Source organism: Octopus bimaculoides, chromosome 24 (assembly GCF_046866305.1).
Source record: "Octopus bimaculoides isolate indiv1 chromosome 24, ASM4686630v1, whole genome shotgun sequence".
NCBI classification, from domain to species: Eukaryota; Metazoa; Mollusca; class Cephalopoda; order Octopoda; family Octopodidae; genus Octopus; species Octopus bimaculoides.
The window spans coordinates 9,875,160-9,887,659 of record NC_142951.1 but is presented as its reverse complement, the minus strand read 5'-3'; the positions used below and the strand labels follow the sequence as shown (position 1 = coordinate 9,887,659).

Genomic DNA, 12,500 nt, shown 5'->3' with positions numbered 1-12,500 from the left:
ACAAATACACACATATAAAAAAAAAAGATGCATTTCATTTGGTCCCCCCCCACCCCATCCCGTCTCATTTACCCCTCCCCCTACTGACTAACCTCACTACCACCAATGTCCCCCCCCCCAGCATCACCACTACCATTGTCACCACCAACAATACCAGTAACATCACCCTCATCATCACCACCACCATAACCATAACCAACATCATCATTGCTGCTGCCACTATAACCAACATCACCACCACCACCACCACCATTCTATTGCTAAATAAATAAATAAATAAATAGCATAAAACAAAAACAGAAACAGAAAGAACCGAACCCCCCACTACCTGCAACCACCCTCTACAACCAAAAAGAAAAGAAAACAAAAAATAAAACGCCGAAAAAACAATATAAAAAAGAAAAAGACACAGGATGACCCGCCCCCCCCCTCCACCCCCAGAGCATTCTTCAAAATAAAAAGGTGACATTATAGCATTAACCTGTTGGTGGTAATCTGTAGAGCGTCATTGGAATTAGTGACCAGCTGCAGAAAACTTTCAGGATTGCTAAAAGTTCTCTGGAATCTTCTGGCTTGGCTCTAATTCAACTTAGTTCTACTTGAGAGATTCCATTAGCTCATTGCTATTCAGTCTCCATTGTCTTCAAAGTTTTTGGCACAATAAAATAATCCAAGACAGTCCCATGTGAGGATGACAAGGCAGTAGTTGTTGTTATTGCTGCTGCTGCTGTTGTTGTTGTTGTTTTTTTGTGGTGGAAGGGAGGGTGGTGGTGGTGGTTGTCTTTGACTGGACATGTCTGGAGAAGGGAATGCATTGCCTTGAAGATGGTGCTGGCGTGGCTGATGCTGTAGGACAGAGAGAAGGGGGCTGAGGAGGAGGAGGAGGAGAGAGAGAGGAGGAGAATGGGAGGAAAGAGAGAAAGGATGTAGGTAGTCTTCTGAGGTGAGAGGATAAAGTTGTTACAAACAGAAGTTGAGAGAAAGACAAAGAGAGAGCGAGAGAGAGAATGAGAGAAAAAGCAGGAGAGAGAGAAAGAATGAAAGAAAAAGCAGGGTAGAGAGAGAAGGAATGAAAGACAGAATGAATGCGTGGGAGAGAATGGATGAAAAGAGAGACAGACAGACTAAGATCATGGGACAGAATGAATGAGAGAGAGAAAAAGGAGAGAAAGAAGTGGGTGACGAAGAAGGAAAAGAAGTGGGTGAGGAAGAAGGAAAGAAAGAGAGATAGGAAGTCAGGAAGAATGAAAGAGAGAGGGATAGAGTGAATGAAAGAGAGAGAGAGAGAGAAAAAGGTGAAAGAATGAATACGAAAGAGAGAAAGAAGTGGGGGAGAAGGAAAGAAAAAGAGAGAGAGAGAGAGAGAACCCAGAACAGAAAGAACAAGTGACAGAGAAAGAGAGATAGGAAGTCAGGAAGAATGAGAGAGAGAGAGGGATAGAGTGAGTGAATGAAGGAGGGGGAAAGAAGTGGGGGAGAAGGGAAGAGAGAGAGAGAGAGGGATAGAGTGAGTGAATGAAGGAGGGAGAGAGAAAAAGGAGAAAGAAGTGGGGGAGAAGGAAAGAGAGAACCCAGAACAGAAAGAACAAGTGACAGAGAAAGAGAGATAAGAAGTCAGGAAGAATGAGAGAGAAGGAAAGAAAAAAGAGAGGGAGAGAACCCAGAACAGAAAGAACAAGTGACAGAGAAAGAGAGATAAGAAGTCAGGAAGAATGAGAGAGAGAGAGAGGGATAGAGTGAGTGAATGAAGGAGGGAGAGAGAAAAAGGTGAATGAAGGAGGGAGAGAGAAAAAGGAGAAAGAAGTGGGGGAGAAGGAAAGAGAGAGAGAGAGAGAACCCAGAACAGAAAGAACAAGTGACAGAGAAAGAGAGAGAGAAAGAAGTGGGGGAGAAGGTAAGAAAAAAAGAGAGAGAGAGCGGGATAGAGTGAGTGAATGAAGGAGGGAGAGAGAAAAAGGAGAAAGAAGTGGGGGAGAAGGAAAGAGAGAACCCAGAACAGAAAGAACAAGTGACAGAGAAAGAGAGATAAGAAGTCAGGAAGAATGAGAGAGAGAGAGAGTGATAGAGTGAGTGAATGAAGGAGGGAGAGAGAAAAAGGAGAAAGAAGTGGGGGAGAAGGAAAGAAAAAGAGAGAGAGAACCCAGAACAGAAAGAATAAGTGACAGAGAAAGAGAGATAGGAAGTCAGGAAGAATAAGAGAGAGAGGGATAGTGTGAGTGAATGAAGGAGAGAGAAAAAGGAGAAAGAAAGAAGTGGGGGAGAAGGAAAGAAAGAGAGAGAGAGAGAGAGAGAGAACCCAGAACAGAAAGAACAAGTGACAGAGAAAGAGAGATAAGAAGTCAGGAAGAATGAGAGAGAGAGAGAGGGAAAAAGGAGAAAGAAGTGGGGCAGAAGGAAAGAAAAGAGACAGAGAGAGAACCCAGAACAGGAAGAACAAGTGACAGAGAAAGAGAGATAAAAAGTCAGGAAGAATGAGAGAGAGAGGGATAGAGTGAGTGAATGAAGGAGGGAGAGAGAAAAAGGAGAAAGAAGTGGGGGAGAAGGAAAGAAAAAGAGAGAGAGAGAGAGAGAGAGAAGCCAGAACAGAAAGAGAGATAAGAAGTCAGGAAGAATGAGAGAGAGAGAGGGATAGAGTGAGTAAATGAAGGAGGGAGAGAGAAATAGGAGAAAGAAGTGGGGGAGAAGGAAAGAAAAAAAAAGAGAGAGAGAGAAAGAGAGAACCCAGAACAGAAAGAACAAGTGACAGAGAAAGAGAGATAGGAGGTCAGGAAGAATGAGAGAGAGAGGGATAGAGTGAGTGAATGAAGGAGAGAGAGAGAAAAAGGAGAAAGAATGAATACGAAAGAGAGAAAGAAGTGGGGGAGAAGGAAAGAAAGAGAGAGAGAGAGAGAGAACCCAGAACAGAAAGAACAAGTGACAGAGAAAGAGAGATAAGAAGTCAGGAAGAATGAGAGAGAGAGGGATAGAGTGAGTAAATGAAGGAGAGAGAGAAAAAGGAGAAAGAAGTGGGGGAGAAGAAAAGAAAAAGAGAGAGAGAAAGAGAGAGAACCCAGAACAGAAAGAACAAGTGACAGAGAAAGAGAGATAGGAAGTCAGGAAGAATGAGAGAGAGAGGGATAGAGTGAGTGAATGAAGGGGGGAGAGAGAAAAAGGAGAAAGAATGAATACGAAAGAGAGAAAGAAGTGGGGGAGAAGGAAAGAAAAAGAGAGAGAGAGAGAGAATCCAGAACAGAAAGAACAAGTGACAGAGAAAGAGGGATAAGAAGTCAGAAAGAACAAGTGACAGAGAAAGAGAGATAAGAAGTCAGAAAGAACAAGCAAATGAGAGAGAGAGAGAGAGAGAAATGAGAGTGGTTAGGGAGAAATATGAAGTCAAATTATTTTGCTGCTGTTATTGTTATTGATTGGATAATGATGATGATTAGAGAAAGAGAGAGAGAGAGAGAGAGAGAGAGAGAGAGAGATAAAGGGAAGAAAGACCTAAGACAGTTGTTCTTGCTAACAAATGCTATCTTTATTGAGAAGTAAAGATGCCACAGCTTACAACCCCCTCCCCCTCCCCCATCCCTCTTTCGCTCTTCTGTGCACATCGTTGGTAATTGAATAAACGGGGAAGACTACAGACACGTGAAAGAGATGCTTAAAATGAAACAAAAATGATGTTTTCTTCTCCCTTGAGGTGTGGTGTGCATTTTCACTCACATCTTTTTTTCTTTTTTTTTTTTTTGTAACACTCACGCATACATACATATATACATTTGTGTATGTCTGGGACTGCATCTATGTAAGTGTGCACATTACAAGAAACACACACACATATAAATATATATGTGCCTATATATATTTAGGCGTAGGAGTGGCTGTGTGGTAAGTAGATTGCTTACGAACCACATAGTTCTGGGTTCAGTCCCACTGCGTGGCACCTTGGGCAAGTGTCTTCTACTATAGCCTTGGGCCGACCAAAGCCTTGTGAGTGGATTCGGTAGACAGAAACTGAAAGAAGCCCATCATATATATGTATGTATATATATATATATATATATATATGTATGTGTGTATATGTTTGTTCCACCCCCTCCCCACCAACATCGCTTCACAACCGATGCTGGTGTGATTACGTCCCCGTAACTTAGCGGTTCGGCAAAAGAGACCTGATAAATTAAGTACTAGGCTTACAAAGAATAAGTCCTGGGGTCGATTTGCTCGACTAAAGGCGGTGCTCCAGCATGGCTGCAGTCAAATGACTGAAACAAGTAAAAGAGTAAAAGAGTATATGTGTATATATATATATATGTATGTGTGTATGTGTCTATACTGTTTAGCTATGTGACGAAGATGCTTGCTTTCCAACCACTCTGGGCTGACCAAAGCTTTGTCAGTGGATCTGACAGATGGAAACTGAAAGAAGCCTGTTGCATATATGTATGTGTGCATGTAAATATATATATATATAAATATATAATTAGAACAGCTAAGTTCCACAACCACTGTTAGGGATAAAACTTCGAAAGGAATGAAATGAAAAATAAAAACATTTACCATCTAGTTTCCTGGACCAATTGGTTTCTGATTTTGTATTTTAGCAAATAACATAGTTGTGCTACCATTTAAATGTATACTGTATTTATGAGTTATATATATGCATATATATATATATATACATATATATATATATATATATATATACATATATATATATATATACATATATATATATATATATACATATATATATATATATATATACATATATATATATATATATATACATATATATATATATATACATATATATATATATATATACATATATATATATACATATATATATATATATATATACATATATATATATATACATATATATATATATATATATATATACATATATATATATATACATATATATATATATATATATACATATATATATATATATATATACATATATATATATATATATATATATATAAAACAAATAATAAATGAGTATATGCATATACACGTACAGGTATGTGCATACCTACGTCTACCTGTATATATAGGTGCATATCAGGGTACAGGACATTGCAAACAAAACGTAGACAAGAAAATAAGAACCAGAGTACAGAAAACACAAAAGCCACATAGAGAACATTTTCCTTCATCAGCTATATAAAATAATAAAGGTGGCTTGATGTGATAGAAAATCAAAGAGGAAAAATTCAATTCTCACTAATGGTGATTGAGAGTGCCAGGTAACACCTGTGTTGCTAGAAACAAAAGTCAAATACCCTTATAGCCATAAACATACCTCAAGTCTATGTACTGACAGGGGACTTGTGCTATGTCTGTGGCTAATTAGCAGGGGTGTTGCTAGGTTAAATGGTGCCCAGGGCATGTGCCCTGCTTGCCCTACTCCGGCTACACCTCTGGCTATAAGGGTCTTTGACTCTTGTGTGTGTTTGTATATATGTATATATGTATATATATATATATATATATATACACACACACACACACACACACAGTCTTTCTAACAGTGTGTATTCTGCTGTTCTTTTATTCTCTTAAACATCTCGGCCAAAATGCTTTGGCCATGCTAGAGCACCAACAGTAATATATATAAAAACATTTATATATATATATATATATATATATATATATATAAACATATATATATATAAATATATATTTATATATATATGTATATTTATACATATATTTAAATATATATATTTACTTCTTGTTTCTCTAAGAACAGACATAAACTTCCTGTTGACAAAGAGTCCAGAACTCCAACTAAAGAGTATAAAACCCACAGAATTGTCTTCCCTTACACACACTTCCTGTTTTGACACCACACTTCCTGTTTAACACAAACTCTCAGCCTTTTTTAAACACAACACGATTTTTAATTCCATGCATCCTAATCTATCTAACAATTATCTACATGGATTACCATTAAACTTTAAAAACTCAAAGACAATATAATGTATTGGTATATTTATTTCTTTATATATTTTTTATTTTTTTGTAAAAAACATTATTTTCATTTTCCCTCTTCTTGAAAATTTGCCATGCAATGAAAGCTGGTTAGAAATCCTTTTTAATCCTCCTTATACACATCTATATTAAAACATGCTTTCAGTTTAGCATTCTGCCTTATTATTATTATTATTTATTTTCCTATTATTTCTCCATGTGCGGTTAACACCATTTACTGACTTATATATATATGCCTTTACTTGTTTTATTCGTTAGACCTCAGCCATGCTGAGACATCACCTTGAAGAACTTTTAATCAAACAAATCAACTGTAATATTTATTCTATCGATCAATTTTGCTAAACTACTAAGTCACGGGGATATAAAAACAACACCACCAGTTGTCAAGCAATGGTGGGGAACAAACATACACCCCACACACACACACATTCACAAGAATGGTGTATTTCTTTTATCGATCCTAGCTTAACAGAACAGTAGCTATACACACACACACACACACACACATATATCAAACATATCTTGGACATTTTTTATGTCTGTTTAGTGATGATGGCTATGTAGGTGCAATGATGGTTAAGGAAGATTAATGATGGTTATGGAGTTATAAATTTGGTTATATAGGTTCAATGGTTTTGTAGTTAACATGATGTTTATGGGGGTTTAATAATGACTTTGTGGTTAAAACATCTACAATATTTTCAAGACTACAAAGGCATAGACCATTGTATCAAATATTCTGTACATGGCAGCCTCAAATCAAACATTATTGATGAGACATCAAAGAAGACAGATACAAGCATTATTAATTTGACATTAATGAAAGCAAAAATTTCTATTACTTAAAATCCAGAAGGAAAAAATTTCAAGCATTATCAGAAAGGATCCAAGCATTATTATTTTCTTACTAGTCAGTGTGAAGTTCACACATTATCGTGCAATGCAGGATTTTGAAAATTATTAGTTTGAAAATTATCAGTTTAATATTACTCAAGACAAGCATTCTCAGATTGGTGTTTCATAGAACAAGAGACAAGCCTTATGAATATGTTACTCACAAATGAAATGGTTAAAGCTTAGTTGAATAGAAATACAATAATTAACTAACCTGACCATATTAATAACATGTTTTATATATATATAGATATAGGGTAAAAATTATAAATGAATTAATAATTAGTAATTTTACCAAGTAGTTCGGTGTGTTGCTGTTTTTGGGGTAGTATGTTTTGGTAGAGAAATAGTAGTTTTGGCTGCTATTTCTAATTTTCGGTGTGTGTTGAAGCAATACTTGCCAAACCCTAAATTTTTAATTTTTTATATATATATATATATATATATATATATATATATATATATACATATATATATCAAAAGGAGGTGTTATAATACTATTCCATATATACAAAAACAGCCATACCAACAATCCAGCATACGTCCATCATCAGCTTCCTCACGGATGTTATTATGGTTTTCATACCTGGACAATACCATTCAGTCCAGCAGTGTCAACAGCACTAAAATAAGTGTTGTTTGGGAATAAACAAACCAAAGAAACCACAACTTTCAAATACATTTACCCAATATACAACAGTTTTAGTAAATAAATTCAATAAGTAAATCTATAACCAAACCTTTATATACATATATATAATATATCTTGGTCAGTTGTCCATAAGTCCAATAAAAACCATGCTCTAAAAGAATTGTTTTTTGAGCAATAACATGTTATGCAATTATTGGTTATGGTTAATCAGAATGTTATTATTGGTTTCATGTCTACTATTGCACATAGCAACATAAGTGACTCACCAGACCTGCTAGTTGAGGGTGCATAACCTCTTCCCAAACGGAGGTAAAAATACAATCTTGGTCAGCTTGGTGGTGAAAAGCTTCTGAAATGAAAATATTTTCAAAACGAAACCTCTTCTGGGAGTGATGGATTCAACACCATTTGAACAATTTCAGTTGTGTCTGAAAAAGGTAAGTTCATATACATTTGTGTATGTTTTTCCATTCAATAGTCAATATGTGGGGAGGCTCACATTTCCATTGTGAATTTTCCATCATGTGGGCATAGACTAAGCACTTCACTGTTTGAATTTAAGAAGGCACCTAGAACAAGCAAGTTTTTTAGGATCCTTGTCCTCACGACTAAGCAAAGTCTGCACCATCTCCATCCATTGAGGTATGGGGTAAGGTGGTTCTAGTAACTTCCATTTACTCTTCTATAGTATTCCCAGTTATTTTAAACACCAAATTTAGTTTGCCAATGCTGTAATGTTGTTCCTCTCTGGGATCCTAAAAGTGAACCTGTGGCTATTTAGGTACATCTTAAAGGGGCCCTCCATTGTCCCAACATATTTCTGAGTATGTGACCCTACATTGTTTGTGTTGTTGCTGTTGCTTAGTTCAACTTAGTTCTATTTGAGAGATTCCATTAGCTCATTGCTATTCACACTCTGTTGCCTCCAAAAACCCGTGAGCAAGCACGGAAGGCACGTGCGACGAGGTTGTCCTAGCTGTGTGAGCAAATGTGTGTAGTTGTACGGCAGCAACAACGGCGTAACGAACGGAAAGGCGGCTGCCGAGGCACAAGGTGTAGAACGATGGCAACAGCAAGGGTAAGGGTGCTCACTTTAGGGTGGGCAGTGGCAGAAGGTCAGGGACTTGTAGAGTCGATCACACAGGGGTCGTGTGGGGATACCACTGCTGCCACTGGACACCACCTGCGCATCATAGACCACAACCACAGAGTTGGGCATTCAGTGCTAACCCAACATGAGCATTGTGCTTCTGTGTGCTGTTTAGGGATGTTCATTAAAATTATTTTTACACTGGGTACACAACTGAGCAAGACCCTTAAGTCACGTCTATTAAATAATTGCCCATAGAATTCCACTACAGTTAAATGGTTAACAAAGCCTCTATATGTTTGTTGAGCATATTTGACTGAAATGTCTTAACAGGCACAAACGAATTGAATCATGTAGAGGTTTTAATATAAGCACATGTTGTACTGTGTGGTATTATGTTCTGTTCTCTCAGTTGTGCTACCATTGAGCAAGGACTCACATGCAGTGAATGCTCTGCTTTGCATGTTTCAAACCTATCCACTTATTCCTTAAGAGGAAGGGGTGGAGATACATAATGAAAAAAATAAACAAAATAAAAATTAAGCATAAAACAACAAAATCAAATTGAAAAATAAAAATACATAGATTAAATAAAAACAAGAATTTTAGCAACTGAAAAATTAATGTAAAACTGAAAATTTGATTTTAAAGCAAGACAGAAAAAGAAAAAAGGAAAAATAATAATAAAGATGGAAGAAAAATAAACAAATTAGAATAATGAAAAACAGAAAATAAATATAAATGAATATAGATTTTTATGATTAAAAATCAAAACAAACAGTTGTCCATACAAACATACATAGACATGAGTGCACAGGTAAATTTTTTAAAATAAATTTACATATATAGATTGGAAGGTACACACACACATATGCTCACTCACACACACATGCACAGTCATACATACAAATAAATGAACCCTCATAACAAACTACTGAAGAAAACCAACATATATGCATTCAAACAAATATATACTTATATATATACACACACACACATACACATGTGTCAATGCATATATATATATATATGCTTATATATGTTAATGTGTGCATGTCTGTATGCATATACATGTATAGTTACATGTATATACATGTCTAAACATACACAATAAATCATGGGAATAAAATGACATACATTCACACACATACACACATATACATCTTTTATCTTTTACTAGTTTCAGTCATTGGATTGCAACCATACTGCAGCACTGCCTTGCTGGGTTAACTCAAACAAATCAACTTATATTTTTAAGTCTGTTACTTATCCTGTCAGTTTCTTCAGTTGGACTGCTAAGTTACTGGGATGTAAACAAACCAACACTGGTTGTCAAACAGTAGCAGTGAGAGACAATCATAAAGACACACACACACACACACACACACACACACACACAATGTGCACATATATACAGGCAATGGGATTCTGCACAGTTTCCATCTACCAAATTCACTCAAGGGCATTATTAGCCATCCTGAGGCTATAGTAGAAGATACCTGCTCAAGGTACCATGCTGTGGGACTGAACCCAAAACTACATAACTGTAAACAAAGCTTCTTAACTACTCGGCCAAAGCTGTACCTAAATGTGTGTGTATGTGTGTGTGCATGTGCGCACATGTGTGCATGTGTAGACACACACATGCAAGCAAACACACTTTGATGCAAATTATTGAAGATCAACGAAGATGCACACATGCAGAATTACACATACACACACACAAACACACACTCATGCAGTTGTGTATAAATACACACGTACACATATATACTCACAATCATATACACACACACACACACACACACAAAAATACTGAAATAAACTCCTTACAGCTACAAGAAAATAAACAATTTTTTTTAATAATGAATAAATAAATAATTAAAAGGTTGATTAAATCATTCATTAAGACTGTATAATTTGCAGTTGATGAGGTTTTATGAGATATTTATGCATTGCTAATTTTTAAATAATTAGTGAAGATGATTATTTGGCATTGGTGTTGTTATTGTTGTCAGTGATGATGATGATGTCACTAAGAACCTGGGTCAGCCCTGATTCCATGTAGGTGTAATCAAGGACATTCCACCCATGCCATCTACAACCATACAAGCTTTCATCTAGATATCTACAATTATATTAGCAAATAGGTTCCTTGCATGGGGAAGTAATGTTAGAACAGACACATACATAAGAGGACACACGAGAAGTGTACTGGTCACATGAGAGGTGTGCCAGACACAGAAGAAGAGTACTGCACACACGAGATGTGTACTGGTCACATGAGAGGTTTTCTGGTCACATGAGAGGGGTCACATGAGATGTACTGGTCACATGAGAGGTATATTGGACACAGAAGAGGTGTACTGGACACACGAGGGGTGTTCTGGTCACATGAGAGGTGTACTGGATACAGAAGAAGTGTACTGGACACACGAGAGGTGTACTGGTCCCATGAGAGGTTTATTGGACATACGAAGAGTATACTGGACACATGAGAGGCATACTGGGCCCACAAGAGGTGTACTGGGCCCACGAGAAGTGTACTGGACACACAAGAGGTGTACTGGTCACATGAGAGGTTTTCTGGTCACATGAGAGGTGTGCTGGACACAGAAGAGGGGTCACATGAGATGTACTGGTCACATGAGAGGTATATTGGACACAGAAGAGGTGTACTGGACACACGAGGGGTGTTCTGGTCACATGAGAGGTGTGCTGGATACAGAAGCGTACTGGACACACGAGAGGTGTACTGGTCCCATGAGAGGTTTACTGGACACACGAAGAGTATACTGGACACATGAGAGGCATACTGGGCCCACAAGAGGTGTACTGGGCCCACGAGAAGTGTACTGGACACACAAGAGGTGTACTGGACACATGAGAGGTGTACTGGGCCTACAAGAGGTGTACTGGGCCCACGAGAAGTGTATTGGACACACGAGAGGTGTACTGGGCCTACGAGAGATGTACTGGGCCCACAAGAAATGTACTGGACCCACCGGAGGTTTACTGGACACATAAGAAATGTCACTCAGTCACAAGACAATGAAAGAGAAAGGGTTGGAAATGAAGGTTAAGGGATGAGAGGAGGAGGAGGAAAGGGTGAGGCTGATGGTAGAGGAGCTATGTGGCTACTTGAATTTAGGGGAATGTGTGAGAATGAAACAATTGCAGCTGCAAGGAAGCTAATATGGATGATGAGGTGCCCAGGTGGCACCACAGGAAATACCATAACACACAAACACACACATCATAATCATCATCATCATCATGTTTTAATGTCCATCTTCCATCATGGTATTGACTGGAAGATTCAACAGGATTTCATAGGTCAAAGGACTGTGCCATGATCATGCACACACACTCACACACATTCATGCATGCTTATGCATACACATATACCAACACAAGCACACACACAATTATGTATATGTCAATCATTAAACACACACACACATTCACAAAGACATACTTGTATACATGCACACACAGTTATGTGTATGTCAATCATTAAACACACACACACACACACACACACATGCACGCAGACACATACACACATATCTACAAAAACACAAACACATTTATATACACATACACAGGAGCACACAATTATATGTATGTCAGTCAGTAAACAAACACACACATATACTATATACAAAAACACACACACATTTATGCATACATGCACATACATGTATGCATACATACACATACACATATACACACATATGCACACACAGTTATGTGTATGTCAGTCAGTAAACACACACACACACATGTATACTATATACAAACACACACACACACTTATGCATACATACACATATACACACATATACACACAATTATGTGTATGTCAGTCAGTAA

At 37.3% G+C, this 12,500-nt stretch overlaps 1 protein-coding gene across 7 annotated transcripts in view; it reads right to left on the bottom strand.

Annotated features, from left to right (window-relative positions):
• LOC106867469 (uncharacterized) overlaps positions 1 to 12,500 on the bottom strand; it is a 1,580,514-nt gene that overhangs the window by 22,623 nt on the left and 1,545,391 nt on the right. Inside the window, exon 15 of one of the 7 annotated variants that reach the window (XR_016238261.1) lies at positions 7,801 to 7,883. The exons of 5 other annotated variants lie outside the window; for them this stretch is intronic. Coding sequence is in view for 1 of the 2 variants with exons in the window: in XM_089341342.1 (XP_089197468.1) it covers positions 7,953 to 7,962 (10 nt within the window). In the remaining variant the exon portion in view is untranslated. Of the gene's footprint in view, positions 1 to 7,800; positions 7,963 to 12,500 lie in introns of those variants that run through there. One more of the 7 variants, XM_089341342.1, reaches the window with a different exon arrangement.